Source organism: Branchiostoma belcheri, unplaced genomic scaffold (assembly GCF_001625305.1).
Source record: "Branchiostoma belcheri isolate BF01 breed outbred unplaced genomic scaffold, Haploidv18h27 scaffold5, whole genome shotgun sequence".
NCBI classification, from domain to species: Eukaryota; Metazoa; Chordata; class Leptocardii; order Amphioxiformes; family Branchiostomatidae; genus Branchiostoma; species Branchiostoma belcheri.
The window spans coordinates 2,564,204-2,587,484 of record NW_017804131.1 but is presented as its reverse complement, the minus strand read 5'-3'; the positions used below and the strand labels follow the sequence as shown (position 1 = coordinate 2,587,484).

At 41.0% G+C, this 23,281-nt stretch overlaps 2 protein-coding genes across 3 annotated transcripts; one reads left to right on the top strand and one right to left on the bottom strand.

The window, feature by feature from the left end:
* Nucleotides 1-108: 108 nt before the first annotated feature.
* On the bottom strand, nucleotides 109-3,704 carry LOC109479800 (protein deglycase DJ-1-like). Its single transcript, XM_019781818.1, has 8 exons — nucleotides 3,378-3,704; nucleotides 2,969-3,069; nucleotides 2,267-2,368; nucleotides 1,965-2,024; nucleotides 1,714-1,783; nucleotides 1,422-1,505; nucleotides 755-1,026; nucleotides 109-442 (listed from the first exon to the last, which is right to left on the bottom strand). The coding sequence occupies exons 1-7, from the start codon at nucleotides 3,601-3,603 to the stop codon at nucleotides 866-868; spliced, it is 804 nt and encodes a 267-aa protein (XP_019637377.1). The 5' UTR covers nucleotides 3,604-3,704; the 3' UTR covers nucleotides 109-442; nucleotides 755-865.
* Nucleotides 3,705-3,848: 144 nt separating this feature from the next.
* On the top strand, nucleotides 3,849-22,891 carry LOC109479762 (forkhead-associated domain-containing protein 1-like). Of its 2 annotated transcripts, none has more exons than XM_019781754.1 (12): nucleotides 3,849-4,216; nucleotides 11,872-12,060; nucleotides 15,293-15,790; nucleotides 16,198-16,333; nucleotides 16,914-17,569; nucleotides 17,708-17,944; nucleotides 18,221-18,333; nucleotides 18,596-18,755; nucleotides 19,060-19,143; nucleotides 19,464-19,568; nucleotides 20,053-20,214; nucleotides 21,773-22,891. In XM_019781754.1, exons 1-12 carry the CDS (start codon nucleotides 4,112-4,114, stop codon nucleotides 21,983-21,985), a joined length of 2,658 nt encoding a protein of 885 aa, XP_019637313.1. In that variant the 5' UTR covers nucleotides 3,849-4,111; the 3' UTR covers nucleotides 21,986-22,891. The 2 variants fall into 2 exon arrangements, with proteins under 2 accessions (XP_019637313.1, XP_019637314.1); XM_019781755.1 differs by lacking the exon at nucleotides 3,849-4,216 and adding an exon at nucleotides 7,812-7,905.
* The last annotated feature ends 390 nt before the right edge of the window (nucleotides 22,892-23,281 follow it).

Sequence of the window (23,281 nt, the reverse complement as noted above, 5' to 3'; positions counted from 1 at the left end):
TTTACAATTCAGGAAGGGTTTGTGTAAATTAAGCCTGTGATTGTTGGTTATGACAGTAGATGATATTATGACTACATAACAGAAGCACACCAAACAGAACACCAGTAGTCGCATTGTCAATACTTTACTTCACCCAGAATCATAGAATACCTTGAGCTTCTTTTGATCAGAGTGACTTACTCAAAGAATATACCATTTGTGAAGATAATTTTACAAATAAAATAAGTTGTTTCTGCGGTCAAAAGCTCTGCTTTTTTCATGATGGAGCAGCTTACAGCCCCCTTTACATCAGTATTGTTTCTACAATGATAGGAAAATCATGTTCACAGCAGCAGTGGACAGACTTAACTTCTTAACACAGTATTTCCTACTTGTCAATGTCAGTCTTTTCTACTTGTCAATTTGTTTTCCTGCTTCTCTAACAATTCCTTTACAGTCATTAAAAGGAAGGAAAGGAAAGGTCTCCCATGCTTCTTATGCAGAGCGTAGGGTGGTGCCCATATCCATTTCTGTAGCCCTTGGGCGACACACAGTAGTGCAATGCACTACAGCAGAGGGCTAGTCCGCTGGTAGTGCTGTGTGTTTGACCTCCCCACACTTTTTCTCATCACTTGTGCTGAGTGCTAAGCAGAGAAAGAAGTGTGTACCATTTTTAAAGTCTTTGGTATGACCCGGCCGGGGTTTGAACTCACGACCTCCCGGTTACAAAGCGAGCACTCTACCAATTGAGCTATTGCACCGGTTACAGTCATTAGCAACATGACATATCTAATTCACCATTTCAGTTTGAAGATTTTCCAGCTGCATTGATAGCCAAGTCTTCACAAAGAAAGCTTTAGATCCCTGGAGGATCGTCAGGACAAGACTACAGTTTGAGGAGCATGGGAGGGACCAGTTTGTCAGCCACCTCCTTGCCTCGGAGTGCCTCCACAATCTGGAGAGCAAACTCGAAGCAGGTTCCGGGCCCCCGGCTGGTGATGATGTGACCATCTCTGGACACCCGGGCTTCTGTGTAGGGATGGCCGGCTGAAACACAACAGGAGAGGTCTAGATTAAACATAGACACTGGTACTACAGATGAGAGTATCACGACACCTACAGATTTACACTTAAACACTTGCAGATCTAAAGTGGCAGGACATAACATGGTACATTTACAATACTCTCCTGCACACATCTATGGTGCTTGGTATCAAAACCTATCATAGCTGCCAAGTCTTTTATCCTTACAATGAAAGAGACTTGCAGCTATAACAGGTTTGGATGTCAGGCTAACATCCATGACCATGATGCCTACGTACATGGTACATGTATATTGAAACTAACAGGCTCCAGCACAACTTGGTGTCATCTACTCCTTAAATTGCTTGAGATCAATCTTAATTTTTGGATAGAGGATACTGTAAATGTTAGGGCATTACCTTCCTCCATCACCTTCTGCACACTGGGGTGAGAGGTGACTGTCTTGTCCTTCCCAATACCATGGCTCACCAACGCAGTGGGACCTGAGAGATGCAAAGGGTTTGTTGTTGGTAACCTCTTCAATTTGTATGAACAAGGACACAATCTCTCACATGCAAAACTACACAAAACAAAGTTGAAAGCGTCACTGTTACAGATAGCTTCTTGTCTCATTTCATGTTTGATTTAAACTTCTCCCTGTTGCGTTAAACCTTAGGTTTACCTTAGGTTTTAGGTTATAAAGACCCTGACCTGCACACACTGCAGCCACCAGCTTCCCCTTCCCTTCCTGCTCCTGTAACACTTCCTTCACCTTGGCAGACTATAGACATCACAGGGAAACAATATGGCAGTCTTATTAGTAACATACAAAATTACAGCTGTTTCCAAGTGTATGACATGGCCCATAATGTACGTGTAACCAAGGACATTATACACAGATATAGTATAATAACATAACATACAAATAATCAATGGTGAAAGCGACAAATTGTATAACTTACGGCAGCCAGGTTCTTGGCCCCTCCCAGTCCACCAGGCAACACAACCACATCATAGGGACCCTGGGAAATATAAGTGTTCTTCAGTCATGACACTTTAACAGACAGATGTATCATCCGTTCCATGTGATTTGCATAAAAAACTCATTACATTTATGTGCTCTTAAATACCAACCGAACAAAACATAGCATACTGTCATATGTCCCATGATGTCTAGATCCTGTTCTACAATGTTATTACTAAATACTGCATACACACAACAACAAAAACAGAAAGGAAAGTGATTTCTACACAAGATGCTGACATGTTTGCGAGCCTCGTCCAGACTGGTGTCCGGACAGATGACCACGTCACGGCTACACTTGACCGGGTCAGTTCCAGCCAGCCCTGCAAGGGTCACCTTGATCTGGGGGACAGGCACACAACATGGTCAAATTTGTGGCATTATTATATTAAGCAACAATATGGACCATAGTATGGTCCATACTGTTGCTGGTCCATACTGTTGCTTAATATAATAACGCAGATGTCATATTGCATTTGTATGGTCACCATACACATGCAATATGACATCTGCGTTATTACTATCAGCATGTTCTGTACAACTTTGAATTCATGATGTTACACTTCTGCCAATTGTCATACCATACCCACAGATGACCTATATTTCGTGCAATGCTTACTATGGCCACACCCCCTTCAATAAATTCTGGGGGAGGGGCATCTGAATACAGTTCCATACTTGATACAATTGTGGGATCAAGCCATTGTGATGCCTTGTAACAGTTATAATACGAGACTCTTGAACTAAATATTTCTTTGCATTCCACCTTGTTCCTGTTCTAATTTTTTCCAACTGTTCAACCAAGGAGGTTTTGCTTCAACTGGCACAGAACAGATTGCCCACAACAATTCGTTGTAAAGGGCTTTAAACATGCACTGGCTCTCTCTTGCCCAGGGCTTTCCAGGTCTTTTCAACTGTCTACAGTTTATCCCCGATGCTCACCCCTCCCCGGCGCATGACGTCCACCGAGATGACGGTCTCCATCTCCTCGGCGCCTTCGGCCAGGATCACCAACGCTGTCACCTCGTCATCCCCCATGTTGTCTGGTAGGGAACACAACAAATATAGGGGCGTAATTAAGATAATAATATATATAGCGTAAAAACTGAACGAGAAAATTATTAAGTTTGATAAATTCATTGCTAATAAATTGCTTGACAATAGTATATGTAAAGTTTAGGACATGGGTTACTTTTATATTGCTAGCAATTTATGTTTGAGAAAATATATGCATACACGACTCCCCCCAAAATTTTGGCACATCCGACCTTTGACATTTAGGTCTGGAAAGACACTGAGTGGGTCTTCACTTCAGAAGTTGGCAGTTTTTTTCGGTTACGTTTTGGCTTACCTGTCGAAAAATGGGGACCAGACTTGTCACAAGAAGCTGTAGAATATCTCAGAGTAACTGCCAAGCTTGTCTGGGACAGCTTTACGGGGAAAAACACCCGTTTTGTGACCAAGGATAGCAGCTTCCAACTTGCGCGGGCTGCTGCCATGAAGTAACCCGTCCAACGGGATGGCCGGCCCGAGATGGTTTTGTTTTCCTGAAGTTTCTTTTTGTAGCTACTTTCCATACATACAGTATCTGCATGCCTAGTAATACATGTTATATTGTGGTTCTGTGCTATGTGCCTATTCGTGACAACACTCGTGAAAGGCCGCGAGTACCTGTAATGCGTACATTTCCCGCAAGGCGGCGCTCCCGCCAGGTGAGCTGCTCGGCACACCTGCCCGGCGGGGCGGCTGTCACCTGTGTTGCCATGGCAGCGGGACGCATGCCCTTTGCGCTGTCAACTTGTTGATCGGAGTTTTCCCCCATTGTGTGCGTTGTATCCAACATGGGACACATGATCCAGCCGTGCATTGTGGCTGGCAGAGGCAAGGATCGGCCAGGTAGACGCTACAAAACCCTCTGAGGAGCGGCTAAGACGTTCTTTTAACCGATTTTTCAATCCGTTGGGTTTTCAAGAGTCTTACTAAACTCTCCACTCTGTCGCCAAGGTCTTAGCTAGTCTTGAATTCAGCACAGGTGCCATGGAATTTGGACCTTGAAGACACGGAAGCAGTCCCTCACAAGACATAATGAATCCCATGAAGGGTTTCTTAAAGACTCCGAATGGAGTCTTCGCCCTCACCAAGGAGCCCATGACTGTGGGGAAAGGACAAGGATGTGAGATCACCCTGAAGGTTTGTATTTGTTGTTTAAAATTTCTCCATGTGTAATGTGGTGTAACTTAGAATGAGCATTCCTACAGCCTAGGTGTTTCGCCCATATTTGTTTACAGTCATTCAGAATTCAAGATTAGCTTATCCTTTTCATATAAGAGCGATGTTTCCACTTGATATCATCACAAGTTTCAATATTTACCATTTGAATCAGCGAGCTGTGAGAGAACGAGTGTTCTGGATAAATGTTGACATTCCTCGATTAACGTCAAACCTCTTGTTGCTTAAGCAAAAATGCCAACAGAGTCAGAGGCCTACTGTAGTGACTCAGTCGTCAACAATATCTGAGTGTTACATGCACGTGATTCTCATGATAAAATGAAATCATTCATTGTAATCACAGCGGGGGTTGTAGGAATATCATAGGTTCATTAGGTTGGTAGTCGTAAGTATTCGTGTCAATGGCCCAACACACAGAAGGGGGTATTTATCACCCTATGCACCATTCTGGGTAGTAATTATATTTCACTGAAACCACTATTCAGATACAGATAACGTAGGTATACTAGCCCTCCTTTTCAACATGTCCACAGAGCTCTTTCAGCAGTATCTCAGCTATTTTTAGTGTTGGAATTCACAGTTCACAGTTTAGGAATAGTTAGTGTGTATTCAAAACACAACATCAAAGCTGACGTGGACACTTAATGATAATGCTTTAGGTCCTAAGTTTGTATGAAAACAGGAAAATACTTCTCGGGTACAATGTTTTTCCAACTTCTGTTCTTTGTCTTTCTGTGTATAGGTTTTGAAAATTGTCTGTAAACCCACGCACTTTCCCACGGACTCGTACTATAAGCACTGCAGCCATCAGAATTTCCCAGGCTGCTACAATATGGTCGATAATGTAACATTGAACAAAGATTCCTGTATCAAATGCACCCTAAACAGCAACTTCCTGTTTAGTTTAACTGTTCTTTTTTCCAATGATCCAGTCAACATGACCAACATTATAGACGAGTATTTAGTTAGTCTCTTGCGAAGGTGCAAAGTCAAACTTTGTTGTTAGTTAAAACAATTTCCTCATAACAGTTCCTGTTCAAAGTTTCACAAACAAGTTAAACCTTTAACCTTGCTGTTATCTGCGTTACAACTTGCTGATGTAATCGTTTTTCCAACACACCTGGCACTGGCTGGCAGTCACAGTCAGCTGGAAACAGAACGAACTTGTACCAAACTACCAGTAGTTTATGATACATAGTTTATCCTGTGACATACATATTTTACCACATGACATACCATATGTAGAGGACGTTTTTCTAAGCAACAATCAAGATTTCAACCTTTTACTACAGGTTAACCAGACAGTTACGAATACAAATCGTGGTGTCAAATGATTAGTCAACAGGGAAAAGGTTCATGGACATGTATGTGCATATTGTGCACCTTGTATCTGTCTTGCTTTATCTTCAGGCTCCAATTGAGGAAGGATATTTGACAATGACAGTGTGATACAGAGTGATGTAACAACTATTGTCAGATATGTATAATGTATCATAGCTAAGGGTTGTTTGTAGCAATTAGTGTGGGGAAAGATTTGCAAGACAGATAGAGACATTGATCAAAACTGCTGATAAGGGTCATTACAGGTAGTTGGTGAGTAATCAGTATCCTCCCACTAAAATTAGCCTTCTACAACTTACTGATTTCAAATTTGCAATCATGATCAGGGATTTAAGCAAAATTCACATTTTTGTGTGCATTTTTCAGTACACATTTTTTAGACAGGTAACAGTGTCTGAAGAAAGGCATGACTCTTCCTTCCACGGTGACTTGTCTTTCAGTTGAGGAATGTGTCGGTAAAACAGGTGATTAATTACCAGCGTACAATCTGGAGAATATGTTAGCTGTCTGTTACAGTGTGGATTTAGTGATTAAGATGAGACAGGGGCCTCCCATGACGTCTTGTCTGCAGGAACAAAGAGTGAAGTGACACTGTAAAGTGATAAATCTTTAATAAATCACAGGTGGTCTGAAATTTGTCTCAGCTATGACAGTGGAAGGAAGGAAAGAGACACCTTCCATATTGAAATATATCTTTCCATGGAACAAAATGTTCTGACATTGAAAATAATTCAATAGCCAAAGCTTTCAGCAATCAAATTTTTACCCTATAGGATGAAATTTGTGAGCTTGAGGCTTTTATTTTTTTCTTGAAAACTAATGCAGACAGGCAATTAGTAATATTATTCTTCTAGAAGGTGTGACAAAGGAAAATACACCATGTTAAATTATGTAGTATATTAAGTAATACAGTACAATGTTTTATTTGATTCAGAGTTTCTACAGCATTAAAGACATTAAGGCATGCATTATACAATTTGTATATTGACTGAAGGCTTCTGCAGGTCAGATGAATAGTTGTGCAATTGTACAGATCACCTAGTGAAGGAAGCCGAGGTATTTACCAGGTGTGTTATGGGATTAAGGCCAGATGAGTGGTTACCTGGGCAGGTGAGCACCAACGTGTGTTAACTCAGGTACAGACATGAAGTCAGGTACATACTAGTACATACTAACTTACATTCCCAATTGTTGGTCCAATGTTCTATTTTGTATTCTAGCTTTCAGATTTTAATTTTCTTCCCTATTGTCTAAACAGAATGCCATTTCGGACATTTATTGCTCACATATAGATTAGAGGTCATATCTTTAGTATATCATGACCCATAAGCCATAACTACATACGATTATTGACAGTCTGAACAATGGATTTGTGTACATAGCCAAAAAGTATATTACATCAGTTACAGGAAAAGGTACAAAGATTAAGCATAGTTAATGGGAATGGCCATTGTTCAGCTTGTTTCCCCACTTGTGGGTAAAGTAAAGAGAGTGGAAAGAAGTGGTAGCCTGCATTGTCAACAGATATATCTGACAGTAACAGTAACAACATCGATGATAATGAAGATGTTTCTGCTCTAGTCTGACAAAAATTCCTAGACTGTACGGTCCTGCTTCTGCTGTTCCCACCTCTCCAAGCAGACCTGCTGGCTTTGTTTTCCTGGAGACCCGGCACACACAGTAACCAGCTCACTCCGCCTGTCTGTTTGCACAGTTTATTTGTTCCCGTTTTATCCCCTCTAGTCGATAACACGAAAGTCGGACAAAAGTTTTCTTTCTCCCCCTTCACGGTGAGTGCGCGACAGCGGTTTGACCATTGACATTGGCACGATTTCCCAGACAATACGTGTGTTTACGCCGTAGCAAGTACAAGCACTTTTTTCATGCAGTACCCCCCAAGGTGGCTGTAAAAGTCACTCACCTTGTTACCCATTAATGTACTGTGTGTTCACATTTTGTCCCAAATGAAGACAGTGTCTACACAGCGCTGTAGTTACTGGCATGTAATTGGTTGCCCCTTAAAGGCCATCATCAATTCCAAATTGCCTTTTCTTGTCGACCCAAAATGTTTTGTCATTTTGTATGTAACAAATTGCCTAATCTTCCTGGGACTTTTGTGAAGAAGTATGAATTAGACATTAATTTCACACTGCAAGGATAAACTCCACCCACCTACATAGTTACGGTCACTCTCAATGTGGGTGCGGTGGTCAGCTTTCCCTCAGTCTAGTTAAACTCCAAAACATTCAAGAAAATTCTCATCAAACTAGGAGGCATCACAGCCAAGTTTGTCAAGAATTGGTTACAAGGTACTTTTACTGCTGTGATTGTTTGATATTTGTAATAATTTCCATCTCTAGGGTTAAACCAAAGATTAGAGGAGTTTTGTGTTGAAGTGAATGGTAAGGAAAGATCTTTACTCATATTTTGTGTCTGTAAAGTTGACAGTTATCACTCCTGCAGATTATTTGGTTTGATACTTTAAACTGAAACATCTCCACTCAAGAAGATATTAGATGACTTGTTTTAAGAACACTTACAAGACATTATTTTTCCAGGTCAGTGGTATGTAGGAATGCTTGAGTGTTCATTCTCAGTCTAGAGTGTGAAAGAGTTAGCTTCTTACCTCTTTGTGTTCCCATAGCTGTTGGAGATTGTTTAAGGAATAAGAGGATTGAAAGGTGCCTATTTAAAGAGGTTGGCCCAGTTTACGAGCACTCAAAATAGGCAGTGAGCCTCTTCAGTGCAGCAAAATTGAACAGGTAGAAGCACCCAACAAAAACACAGGTCTTTTCAAGGAACACTTAAGAAGTAGTTAAGGTACAAACAAGAGACTGTCATCATTTCCTGTTGAAAAAATGGGGAGGGAGTGAATTTGTTAAAAGTTGCAGTTTTGAGGTTTTCAGCATTTTTATGACAGAGGCAATTTTTGCACTTTGGGCAGATATTGGTTTCAGCCAAACTTGCAGATTGAAACAAAATGGAACTTTTCGATACAGTTATTTTCTCCTTTTGAAGATGCTGAATTTGCTGATATACATATAAACCTTGATTGCACATTTAAAGTTTGTCAAAATTGACACTAGACACTCCCTGATGGTCAAGTCTTGTGTTGTCCTCCACAGTATTTAACCTCTGCTGTCCAATCTAGTTGTGAATGTACCAGCTAGACAATACGCTTTGTGTACAGGAGGGTTCGTATATTGATATTTGATCATATCTAATTGAAGCTTGGATCAAAGGCGGCAAGAGACCCAATACATTCCAGAACACAGTCCATTATCCACTGTTGGCGTGCGATGCTACCGTTCTGGAACGGAAAACTCGTCTCAAGCCGTGACAAGGTTAGACAGCAAGGGTCAACGGTGACATTTATTTTTCTGGCATCACCCCTGACAACCAAGAGATGATGTTATATAAACAGGTGTGATGATGATGATTCGGTTGAGAGGGTGTCGGTGTTTGTGGCACGTTCCTTCAGAGATAATGTGCCCGCTGTGAAGGTCAGACCTTTACACAGGTGAAACTCTGTCCTCCCTTGTGAAACAACACCGGTAACACAGCCAGCAGACATTGTGGTCCACTGTTCTCTACCCTGGTACTGGGCTTGTTCCCATCTAGTGGCTCACAAAGAAACAAGGGCTCTCCTTACCTTTCAGCACTGTTCCTTTTTCAGGATACATCCCCACTGCCCATTCTTTAGACAAGATGGATTTAAGTTTTTCGATCGATCATTTATACTACCGAGAACTTTTTTGAGAAAAAAAAATTTAACCCTACATGTATTAGCAAACCACCAGTATTGATATGTGACTGTCAGCAACTGATCAATTGCTGACAGTCTCATTTCAGTAACATTTCAGTTAAAACTGTCAGCAGCTCAACTGTCACGAATGCACGTAGAAGCCACTCTATGTTTAGCTACATAATCCATCACTGTCAATGGATTTTTCTTTCGCTTTCCTCTTTGGTAATCATGATTGTCCATGTAATGACCATGGTTCTTGTTCATCTCTTACTTTTAGGCAGCAGTTGCCTAACAACAAGCCACAGGGCCATGTTGTTGGTAGCTGTTTGCGTCCCTTAATAAGCCAGCTGTCATGACATGGGGAACACAGTCTTGACACGTTAGTCAATATTTTTGACTCAGGTCTGCTTTTTTTAAGGTGCAAACTGTATGCAATAGCACTCGAGCATTTGCTCTACAATTACCCCTGCTCAGAGAGATACAATAGTCTCCTGTCGGCTTAACCATGTGTCAATAATTACTTGGCCTGGTTAGCCATTGATGAAACATTAATGATCCTTAACTCAAATTGCCCAACAATACCCCACTAGACAGAGATCAGTACTTTTTTCATTGTCGGATATATAGTATTACGTAACAGCACTACATTTAGTTCAGTACCAATGCAGCCAAAAGGACTCTCTGTCATCAAGGTTTTTATGTTTTTCCTGATGAAAAGATGATTGAACTTGTGAAACAAATACACGTCCGGCCAGAATGGTTAACTCAAACACAACTGACCTGATTCCACCTATAACTGGCCAGTTCTAGAGCCCCTTCCTCAGGGTCTAGATCACCTGTTCGAATACAACGCAGGCACGTGTGCTCGCACATGTTCGAACATGTGGCCGGCCCCCCTTGAAGGAGGGACTAAAACTGGCAAGAATACAAACATTAAGAACACAGCAACGACAATAATACAACACTATATTGCATTGTTACATTTGTGTCATCATTTAATGCACTTGTAGCAGTATAGAACCTAGTTTGAAGCTGGCCGGTGTTTTCTGTTGAATGGTAGTTACCTGGTATACTGGCTATACAGGTACAGATACAGAAGATGCCTTCCACTGTCTGTGAAAAGCAAGGAAGAAGAAGGAACAACATAGTTTTTTTTATAACGGTAACAGATGGTTCCTTATCCGTCCATTGCGCAAGCCCAGTAAAACTGTCACGTCAGAAGAAACGTGCGGAGGAATGCGATCAGGTCCTTAGGTCAACACGTCGGCACCTGATGGGAAACTGAACCCGCACTCGGACCCACGAGCATTTGTCTGCCTGCATTTCCCAGTGTTTACACAAGGGGGACGCCTGTATTTAAGTAAGACATAAAACACGGCCGTACAGAAAGACACAAAAAGGACACAGCTATGTGGATGCAAGTTGTAAACATTGGCTTTTCATTTGGAACAGGAGGGAGTTACATTTCCATTTTTTCTCAGGATGTTTTTGGAGCGTATTTCGTTACATGTCTTTTAAACACTTAAGATCAAGGCTTGATGCCTGAAATAGCTTTTTTTGTTTGTTTTTGGACTATCAAGTATCTCGAAGAACAATTTTCATTATGGGATTTTAAAAGCTTTATGTCTGTGAATGGCAGAGACTTTGACTGCAAAATACTGCAGTCTGCACTGATATGACATGGCCAGACTCAGCCTTTTGGAGTTGTGAGTAAAACTAGTAAGTTTTTTAAAGAGCGTGGTATAAGAAGAAGTCTTTCAACTTGAATCAGTTTACCAGGTAGCACTGAAAAGTTAGGTCTTTTTTTTTCAGTATTCTCTATGTGAAAATTTCTACACTTGAAGCAAAGGGTCTTCAAGTGATGCATCAGAAAAAAGGGATCCATCACGCGTTAAACTTCCAATGGTATATGCAAGGTTGAAGGGTATTGTTTTCTGAAGATAATCATTCAGATTTGACATGCCAACTAATTAAATAAAGCAGGGAATAGTTGCCAAGAAAATTAAAACTTGGGTCATGAAATGTTGCAGAGACAGCAGAAAATGGCACAATTTTGTTTTCATCATTCCGTTACATGCATGGATGAATAGTCATCACATGCCTCAATATCTGATCAGGTACATGTATATAGGATGATAAATATCAAACTCAAGCTGTTTTCCCAAGGTGCGTTCTGTTTGGGTCCACTGTTTAATTGTGTGAACACAGTAGATAGGAGATGTCATTAAAAGCCTTATCATCATTATCTGTCAGACTGTAGCTGTCTAAGTTACCATATCTGTTCTCATGGAATGTACCATACATAATTTTGATGGGGTGTCAGTGGGATTTTCTTCATTTATTGTCAATATTGCTGTCCATTTTGATGGTGAATTTTTGATGCAATGCAGTCCTTGACACCACATCCACTAGTGACAGCCTATAGAACGGAGAAATTTTGTACATAAGAACATTTTGAAAATTATGCACCTCCTTTCTTTTTATTTGGTCAGTCCCTAAAACGATTGACTCCCTCTTACCGTTGCAGAATCCCCATGTGGAGGATCACCATGCGGTAATCCAGCTGAACGAGCGTGACCACTGCTTTGTGCTGCAGGACCTGAACTCACAGCGCGGCACTTACGTGAACGACTGCCGTGTACCGACCGGAGCAGTACGACTAGCACCCGGGGATGTCATTAAATTTGCAGGGGAAGGAGAAGGATACGAACTAGAGGTAACTATGTAAACATGCTTAACTGTTACTGTATACAGTAACCTTCTCACTGTTGCCAAGCCTGTAGCCAATAGAGAATGGGTGCCCAAACAGTTACTTCAGTGTGCAATTACAGTTTTTTAAAGTATCTTTGAAGGGAGAAAGAAGAACCCTTAAAGTGATTTAGCTAAGTCAAAGCCCTCGTGGAGTTATGAGCTCAAAAGTTTGACAGTGAGTGATACATCAGTTAGTTCATAGCAGAAAAAAGGTTCAGAAAAGGAACTCTGTTGCTAACTTCTGTGTGGTAAAGTTATCCACCCTTATTTAAGCATCAGTGACAGTAGATGATATCCTTCAGGCGTGCATTGTCTTCTTTGTGTAACTTTATCTTCTCGCCTGTATCAAGTAGTAACAGAATTAAGTCTGGTTAAAAGGTGGGATCATTGCTTGTGTGTTGTTACCATGGCCTTTATGCAATCTGTTTGATGTTTCTTTCTTAGGTTACTTATCAGTTAAATCTGTACAATAGTTTCGCAGACATGCTGTAGTCATGTTGTAACTGTTTAATAGACCTTTCAAAGGAAGAGAATAGCAGCTAAAAATACCTGTCATGTCATTATAAATTGATCAAGAAAAGATGTAGAATGTAACTAAAGCACGGCATAGGTGTCCGTCAATTATCATAGAACTTTTTTATGTGTCATTATAAAGTCCTTCATTATAAAGGAATATAGAGTTGAAGTTAGGGTTGCTAGCACACACAGATATTTTATTACTAATGAAATCCAACTGTCTCTGTCATTAATGGAATGTTATCACAATCAAGATCACATAGCTCTGTATGCTTGGTAAAGTCTCAAACCAATATTTAGTCACATACAACCACCACTTCACTCAACAACGTACCTTGGCAGAACTTGAGGTAAATTTGATCTTTCCTTTGAAGAAGTAGTCAGATGTAGTTAAGTAAGGTAATTTCGGAAGGAGATAGATAAATGTCATAATCTTGTTTTCTTCGATATGACACCTGACCAAAAGTCACTAAAACTGGGGTCACATTTTGAAGTGTAGTTGTTAATGTGACTTCTAGTTTTACTGGTAAATATTTATTACCAAACCCAATGACTAGTGGGTAGGATTACTTCTTTTAGAAAATCATGTCTGAGGGATTAGGTCTGACCCGGATATGTCTTCTGGTGTTTGTAGATGTCTGTTGAAAAGTTTGGTTGTGATATCTTCCAAGGACAGGTTTCCAGTTTCAAACTTGCCAACTCTGTTCAAGATCTGGCTAAGAAGTTACCCGGTATGATCTTCTGTAGAATGTAAAGGATTTTCCCCACAGTTTGGTAAGTTTTACATTTTGTCATAGTTGAAGAGCAGTTTTTTCTGAGAAAGAGCAATGTACGTCAGTGAAGGTTCGACATACAGGTAGTAAGATATGCCAAAAAACAGTGTACTCAAGCAACTGGGTATGATTGGAAAATCATATCCAGTTGCTTGAGTAACTGCTTTTTTGGGTGTAGAAAAAATGTCTTGAAACTAAGAAATAGACTGCAGAGACTATTTTTTAATTAAATCTAATCCCAGTGTGCAGGTGGTAGCAGGGACAGGATTAAGTGACTACTTGAAAGTTTTGACTACTAATACTGCAAAGTACTTATAAACAAATCAATAGATTCTTACTCATTACTGTCAGCACAATAGTAACTCTGATTCATTCAATGGTGGATATTTGAACAGCTTGGAGACATAAAATAGTAACAGTGCGCTTAGGTCGGGATGTGGTTACTGTTGTCACTGTGAGAGCCACTTGACTCTTGTACCAATGTTATAACAGGTGTCCTTACATGTGTAACTTATGTGTAATACCTGTGGGTGTACGGAACTAGTGTCACAAATTTAACCTTTGCAGAAACTTGAAGTCTGAAACAACTTATAAACATCAGGTACAGTTAGAGTGCTTTTTTTTCTTTTCTTGAAGTTGGCACCGTCAAGATATGAATAACTTTTGTTGTAATTAAGTCAACATCCTTTTATGCAGCTGACAGTGCTCCTGAACACCTCCAGTACTGTTGAGCGTTTGGTCTCCATGGAAACTTGGGTAGGATTCTCTCATAGTGGTTTTTAACTCCCAAAAAATGAATGAAACTTTGATTTAAATGCAGTCTTGGTTAAATTGGGGAAAAGTTGGAAAGTACTTCCGACTGGATAACCAATCTTCTGTGAGAGTCAGTGTTCCGATTTGTGAGGAAGTGCCTAGAGGAAGTTGTTTTCAAAAAACAAGGTTAGACGTCACAGTGAAGTAGTGCTTCTGAACTATGGTGACATTTGCGTTTTGGATTTCTAAGTACAGTTTGTCTTACATTCTTGCAAGGGCTAATATTGCCCAACCACCTGTTCTATCTTATATGTTCTTGCTCTGATCCACAGTCTTTGCCACCCCAGCGTGGCTTTGTTCGTGGTAATTGGCACTGGGTACAAATAGACTTTGGTATTGAGTGCCTGTCGTTCCAACTTAGCGTTCTGGCAGACATGTTTGACTTAGCAGGGAGTGGGCCTCTTGAGTAGAACTCATGAATAGAAGACTTCAACTCTGCTATGAGTTATGATTTACAAACCTTGAGTTCTAGTAGGTTGCATTTTCAACTGCTTGCTGCCAGGACTGACAGTTGGGTTGTCAGGGAGGTCATGAAGTGGCATGATAGACTTTGTCGTTGTAGCTATAGCATGTAAGAATAAATTAATGTGATGTGACAGGATCATTAGTATCCAAGTTACTACGTCAGCTGCTGGCGTATATTGGTAAACATCACTTACATAACCCCTGTAGCAGATACACAGGTGTACAGTACAGGAAAGTGGCTGGATATGGTTGTGCTCTTGTGAAGAGGAGTCTTATTCATGGGCAGAGGAGACAGATTCCTGATATGCTTCACAGTTTTTTGTTGAAAAGGTTGCATTCCTTTAGTGCTGTTAGTCTCTTCTTTTTTGTTCACAAAATGGCCTCCATGATGGTATTGTTAACCTCCATTCCAACATACATATAGCTAGCTTGATTGTCATTCCATTTTTCTTTCTTACACTGTACCCTGTATGTGATATCTCCTTTCTTATTATTCAACAAAGATCACACAAGAAATAAACTTTGACAATGTCTACCTCACCTTGTAGTTTGACTTTGACAATTTTTGCAGCATTGAAGCTTCTTGAAACAATAGGCTCAGACTAAAACAATGCACTCCATGTTTTGTAGGTGTACTACCCACCAGTGTACCAGCGTCCTGCCTCCAACCTGCCCATTGCAATCTCCACATCCGCCACTTCGTCCCAACCCTGGGCAGTCAAGACCCAACCCAAGCCCTCAGCACCGCGCATTCTCAGCAGGCGGCCTGGACACAGCTCCCCTCCCCACGATAGAAACTCCTCTCCCAAACCGCCGCAGCAGGCAGCAGCCTTCGGGAGAAGACCGGCGCCACCTGGCCCTGGCACGGACGCCCTACCCCCGGGGATGCAGTTTACCACGGTGGAACCTCTGGGAGCGGGGAGAACCATGTCAGAGACGCTCAGTGTCAGCAGACAGAGCCTGCCCAGCCAGTCCATGCTGCCCAACCTGGGAGGCCCCGTCGTACACTCTACTCCATATAGAACAGACTTGAACCAATCATGGCCCAGTAACAGGAGCAACACGCCCAACCAGCCTTACGTAGTGGGGAACCAAGGCAGCAGTCGGATGGAGAGATACAGACCACAGGTACACACAAAGTCTACAGGAATGTTTTAGTATAGAATGCCTAAGTAACATTATGTTCTTTTCTAATCATTATGTTACATCATGGAGGTCTGATTTCTACCTCCATGGTTACATGTTGGTACCAAAAACAAATTGGGTAACCAATTCAGGGTATAATCATGTGTATACTTGGAAGAAACAAGGACCTCCTTTGCTCCCCTGTACCGGCAGTAACCATTTAATGTAACATTGTACACTGTACGGTGTAGAAAATTTTGTTTTGAAATTGTACAAGTTGCACTTTTGAAATCTGACATGAGGCCAAATTGGGGTACTGAAGAGATTTGAATTAAGTCAGCATTCTGCTGTTATAGGTCTGATGAGTTCTCTTGCAAATAAATAAACATATTTTTTCCTCCAATCATCAGTCGCCGGACAGAACCATGTTACATCCAGGTCCCCAGGCCTGGGCACGGCCACAGAGTTCCACCACACAGTCATCAGGCATCGGCAGTGGTTCCCACAGTCCTAGTGTCAGTCCACCAACACACAAACCTACCACAGGTGAGGGATAGTGAGATATGGATAGGAACAAGGACTTAATATGAAGTACACACTCAGGAAGGAACAAGCAAAAAGAGAAGGAAAAAGGAGAGAAAGAGCTAACCTTAAACAATTAATGAAATGAAATGTTAAAACCATTGAGAGAGATGAAAGAATATAGAAAAATAGAGGAAGAGGAAGTCTCAGAGAAAAAATTAGCGAGAGATGGAGACAAAAGGGAGAAGAAAGCATGACTGAAGGGACAGAAAGCTGCCATGTATGAGAAGGAAATGAACAAAGGAAAGGACATTGAGGATATAAAGTCAGGGACGAATGGCTATTATGACTTGAAATGTCAGACAATAGTGACATTTATGTAGTGACATTCCAACTATTGATGAGCACCATATACCTGGAGGCAATTTAGGTCAATTGCTTTCACACCTGAGGAAGCCATCACATATCTCTCATCACGTATAGAGGTATAGATGTCCTAAAGGCCACAGAGGAACTTATTAAGCACTACAGATTGTCATATGAATAATACATGTGGTAGTATTTAAGAGAATAATCCCCTCTCCTTGTCCCTTTATTCCCCCAGCGCCGGCTGAATGGATGACAAATGGTGCTATCAGACCCGGAGGACCCTCCGTCTCACCACGCAATGGCAGCCTCAGTAGCAACGAGAGTCTGAATTCCTCACCAAACAGTTCTCCTAGAGACGACACCACGTCACACAGAGACTTGGCAGCCAAGAGAATAGGTCAGGCTGGCTCTGAGAACAGTGGCCTGGTTAGGGACAGGGCTCAGGACGCCATGCAGAAAAAGTTTACACCTCCCAGGGTTAAAACTGCCGTGGGGGGCAGGAAAGTAGGCATCACTGACAGGAGAAGATACAGTCAGGACATCCTCGGTTCAGGGGATACCGGTGTCTCTTTCCTCGGTGAACTCACAGAAGAAATGAACGGACATGTGTCAGTAAGTCAGGATGCCTTGAATTTCACTGGAAGAGACGTTGATCAACAAAACGGCCTTGACTCAACAAGAAATGGCCACGTTCCTTTCGAGGATGGTTTTGAAGCGTCTCCAGCCAGCCCAAGGTTTGGCCAGTCATCTGTGGAAGTCAGCAGCAAAGCCATGGGAGAAGAGGAAGACGGGGGTTTGACTTTAAATGGGTCTGTGACTCACGGGTCTCTGGACACTGGTAGAAGGTTATTCAATGGAGAAGTGTTGAAGGCAAGGACACTAGAAGAGAAGGTATGTGATGATTTGATCAACATCAATTTTTTTGTGAGCTTTTCATTTTCATTTGGAAAATTTGCCACTGTCTTATCATATATTTGGCAATTTGATGACACCTGATTTTGCTGTATTCCTTTTTTTCTTCCAAATTAGGACCAGTACATAGCTGAGCTAGAAGAGAACATGTCCAGAATGCAGTTACTAGAGGAGGACTCGCGAGACAAGGACAACACTATTCTGTCACTGACAGAGGAGATCGCACAGTTAGAAGGAGCGCTGTTACAGGCACAGGGCAGCGGAGACAGCGAATCCTTCATCGCAGAGAGGCTGTTCATCCTGGAGAGTGAGGTGGCTCGCAAGAACAACGAACTCGCCAGGCTTAGACATCAGGTAAGGTTTATGTACATCTGTGTTGACAGAGGACAGGAAAAAAAGACAAATGGAAACTAACATTTCTTTTATTCCTACATGATCATGTGGAATTTTTCTTTGAATTAAAATTTTCAAAGTTTGTGAAAAAATAATAAAAAGACTTACATGTACCCGATAAGTATAGCAATATTTTGAATCTCTGTTATTATGTTAACAAGCATAGTGATATCTCAAGTGATGTCGTATGTGCCAAAAATGTCAAAATAACATTTTTGTGGAAATCTCCTTCCCCAGCTTGGCTCCATGCAGGCAGACTCCTCCGTGTACCATGACAGTTATGAAGCCATGAGGTCAGAGTTAGTCGAGCGCAACCAGGAGGTCTCCACACTACGGGCTGACCTGGAAAGGTACTACACAATGTCAAGGGTTGAACCGTTCTTTTTCCTTATCAAGATTTTGCTAGCTACTCACCTATATCATCTTTAAAAATGGGCAAATCTTTATGCAGATTTGAGTACAAGTACGTAGCTAAGACTATTAATTGGCCATGTACCGTATTTCAACTTTTGTCTTGCCTTGTGTGAGATGAATCTTCTATCTTTTTTCTTATTCCTTCAAATTTTCAAAAGTTGAGGGTAGATTTTAAAGATGTTGTGTCATCTTTTGTAGGACCAGCAAGAACTACAACATGTCAGCAGGCACAGTCATGTCCCTACGGAGGGAGGTGACCAGGAAAGATGAACAGATCGCCAAACTGAAGAAAGAGATGGACAAGGTGAAGAAAGAACTGCGGGAGAGGGAGGCAGAGGTGGAACTCATGTCCACCAAGGTAGAATACCTTTATTACACCCTTATTCTAGATTGAATGGTATACCCAGTAAAGATAACTGCATATACTGTTATACATGTACCTAAGTTTGACAGATAAAACCTAACCGTCATTCTGTGCTCTTGTATGTTGACTTTTTATTAGGCTGACTTTTAAACATAATTAGGGCCCACGGAATAACTCCTCGTTGTACGTATTGAGAGATCTCCCTCCAAGATTGACTCTGTACTTGAAAACATGGTGATAGAAATATGTTAATTTAACCCTGTATAACTCCTGACTTTTCTTGTCTTTGTTCCACCAGTTCTCCAGACTGAGGGAAGACAAGAAAAAGTCTTCGGCTGACGACAGCTTCTCCTTGGAGAAGGAGATCATCAACCTGAAGAACGTGAGTCATGCTGTGTTAGTCATGTGTTGTTCTTGTTGACTCACCGGTGTAGGATTTCCTCAGAGGTGACTTCTTGACTCACAGGTGTAAGATTTCCTACACACTGGATTGCCAGCGCCCCCTTGCAACTAAAGTTGTCATTGCAGCTTGCTGCATATCTGTTCATTGACAGGCTGACAATTTGTGACCCTTTACTGAGTTGTTTATGAGAATGCTTATGCCCTTTTTTGTGGAGAAAGGATGAAAACAATTCACTTCATTTTAATTTTCCTGGTTTATCTCTATTTTTCAATTCTTATTCCATTATTTTTTGCCAACAGACGTTGAAAACTGTTGAGGAGAAGGCAGCTGAACAAGAGCGCCAGTTGAAGAAGTACAGGGTGGACATGGTGAGACTGAGGATGCAGAGAGCAGCTGACAAAGAGGTAAAGATACACTCATTGTGTGTGTTAGTAGTTGTGAACTCTTTATATACATGTCAACATAAGAACAATGATTGAATAGTTTTTTTCTGCCTTTGGCACCATACATGTACCTATAATTTTTTTTTCAAAACAAGCATTTGTCTGAACAGTGTAATATAGTCTGTAATATCTTGTAACGTTACCTATTACACTCCTGTACGTTTGGAACCGCATTGTGGAGTCTGTTTGTATATATCCAACTCCTGTACGATTGTGACCGCATTTAGATACAGTTCCCTAAGTGCTAGAACTGATCCAATTGTTCCAATGTCCGTCACTCACGTTTCAGACAAAAAAATTTGATAGGCCATCCCAATACGTGCACTTAATGGACTTCCAATTACAAGTAAATTTATCAAATATTTGGGCATAGCAATGTGGCAGTTGAGGGTTGAAAAAGCCATCCATACTAAGTAAAACATGTGACTGTCTGTTTCCTCCCCAGGTCCACACCAGACTGCAGTCAGAGCTGAATGAGAACAAGTCGCTGGCCCTGTCCAGCCAGCACACAGAGCAGCAGCTGAGGGTGGAGCTGGAGTCCACCTCCTCTCGTGTGGAGAGGCTCCGCAGTAAGATCATCCAGGCCGTGTACGGGGCTCCAGCTAAGGTGAGAGGCACTACTGTGATACAGAACATGAACTTTAGACATTGTTTCTTATTGTAGATTTTTCACCAAGGGATCATAACAGTACTGAATGTTATTACATGTACATGCTGGATAGAGGAGTTTTCTTTTAAACAACCAAGATTTCTCACCTAAGTGCTGACATTTCATTGTCTATCAGATACCTTCCTCAGAGCTTCTGACTGGAGTTCTGCTTCTTGCTGCTAGGGGGTAGCCATTGGTAGCCATTTATAAATTTTTGAGCTACATGTATTTTGTGAGCAAACCAAGAAGCCAAACAATGACAGTGAAAATAAAACTGAGGCCTTTTGCAAACTTAACATCGTTACAAATGTACATTTAGCAGTGTTTTCCCTATTTATTCCAACCTGTTTGCCCTTGCTAACGGCAGTGAACCTTAATCCGACGCAACCTTAATCCGACACTTTTCAACACTCCTCTGTCTGTTAGGATCTAGCACTGATATGCAAAATCTTTTAATTGCTTTACAAACTCAATAAGGTATACAGCATAAAAACTTGAAACAGTGAGCTAATGAAGTCAACATGTTGTGGAGACGAGGTCATGAAAATTTTCAGGCTGTTTTGCACTGGTAGGCATGTCGTGGGAGGAAGCTTCCGGAAGGACAGTGGTCAAAACATCGACAATTTCTCCTTTACATCCTCATGCTATACATTCAACGTCACAGCGAATAAAAAACAATTAATAAAGTGTGTGTTGCTGACAAACCACTTGCCTAGAAGTGTCCTTCTTTTTAAGCACAGAGCGAGTTCGTTACGGTCATTCAGCCGCTGATCGAACAAAACCGCCATTTTGAATTGTTGTTGTTGTTGAAGACGATACCACTAGTCCGTACGTGGATGTGGCAAATGATCGCAACACTTGTATATCGTCAAAATTAGTGACGAATACTTCAGAATAGTGCAGAATAAAGCTTTCTGCATGGTAAAATTATCGTAAAATTCTTCAATTATTCCATATTCAAATATTTCTTGGAAGGAAATGCCTCGCCGTAACTGATTCGAATGTGGTCCCCTTCTTTGAAAATTCGATAGTCCCAAGCCACGTGATACCGATCTGTAGCGCTGCCGACGGTGCACCGCACCGGCCTACCGACTGTTTCTTTTGATGCCGATTATAACTAGTATAAGTGTCTGTTGTTTGACAAAGGGATTGAGAAAAAATGTTGTTGTGAATAGCAAAATTACAGGCAAACAGCTACACTGTTGCATGGCATCGGATTAAGGTTTCGCTTAGAACAGAATACGCAGGGCACGGTGAAATCGGGAGCGATGTTGAAGACGCAATTTTCCCGCGATATCTCAATGGTTGGGAGAGTGACACACACGTAGGTATGGCGTTAAAAATAGGCTACAAGATGCACTAAGTGATTAACGAAAATACCGAATGTCTGGTTGTGGATTCATCATTCAATCTTGCCTGTGCATAAAAGTGTCGGATTAAGGTTCACTGCCGTTACATGTACCTAAACAAATCAGGTTTTTTGTCTAACAAGACATTTTCTCCATCCTTCCAACAGGCCAACAAGAAGAAGCCATCCTCTCTCCTGTCTGACAACGATGTCCTGACCAACCTCCAGCGGCTGATGGACGAGCGTGTGGCCTGTCAGGACATCCTGAAGCGTGTAAAGGAGAAGGGAAAACTGGACGAAGCCACAAAGAAAGAGATGACACTGATGCTTAAAGATCAGCTGGGGCCTCCCACTTCTGCCAAAGGGAACAAAGGGAAATGAGATACTAGTATATCTATTAGTAAAAGTCTTTATTTGCTTGTACATGTATGTAGAAAGCTTAGAAATAATTGAAGCCTTTATTTGTTGAGAGACCTTGGAATGTTTTACTATGCAGGAGCTTTGAACAAAGTCAATAGACAAAGAAGAAGAAGCCATTCAGAGTTTTAATGTATGAGATTCCTGCATCTTGCTAACTGTTGGTTTCAAGATATGCCATGTAGTGCTGTATGATCTTTGCTGTGGTATCAAAGCGATGAATTCAGACTTTCCATACATTGGAAATTATTCTGTACTTTTGTAACTGTCACAAAATTTGTGACTGGAGAGCCACAATTGAAGAAGACTTGTTGTTCCACATATTGTTCCCTGTTGATATTCTGTCCATATTTTTATTGAAGCACTTGATTGGATGTGTAGACTCTGATTCAAGTCTATTGGTATGCAAAAGAATATAACTTTGCCATAAACTGACTGATATTAATCAAGTTGTCCCAAATTATGATGCTGTGTGTTGTTGATATAGGGAACATGACATTGTATTTACCCATTGTTATATGTTTGTAAGTCTTATGTTGTAAAATATTTTATTCAAGTAAATAATGTAACCACAGAAATGTCTATGACTTGAGCAGATAATGCTCAGAGATTTGAGTGAATGAGATTTTATCAAATAACCAGTTGAATTGAAGTGCAATAAAACACTGGACGGCAGTTACATGTAAATATACATTTGGAAGTACCTTTGAGTTGTACACTAATGTTGAACATTAGATCCATTCTTGCATAATTCTATGTTGGGATATTTTTTGTACCTTCTACATTTATGAGACTTGCATGACTTGCATGACATGGCTGAAAATATCAGTTCTTGAAACTTTTATTCAATAAAAACATATCATTTCAATATCCACTGATTCTGTCATTCATGTTATATCTAATGCTAATAAGCAAAGAGAATGTCAGTGAGACTGAAAGTAGGCTGAGTAAAAGTGAGACTGTATTAATTGTTTGAAAGTTTGATGTCAAGCAAAAGCCAGCAGTGTTATCTGCTTGTATTGACTTGTTGTTGACTGTGTAGATGTAATAACCAGAGTTCCACAACCTCGTAATCATACCTACCTCAAATGTTTATTAATAACCTTTGAGATTGTATTGACTTTTTATTTGCCCATGGGATGAACCATTAACAGGGCAGGCCTGGGATAATGTTAGTGGGTCATTATTAATTCAACACGACATTCATGGTTATGTTACAAGGACTGAAGGGCACAATTTATCACAGTTGAGTTAACATTA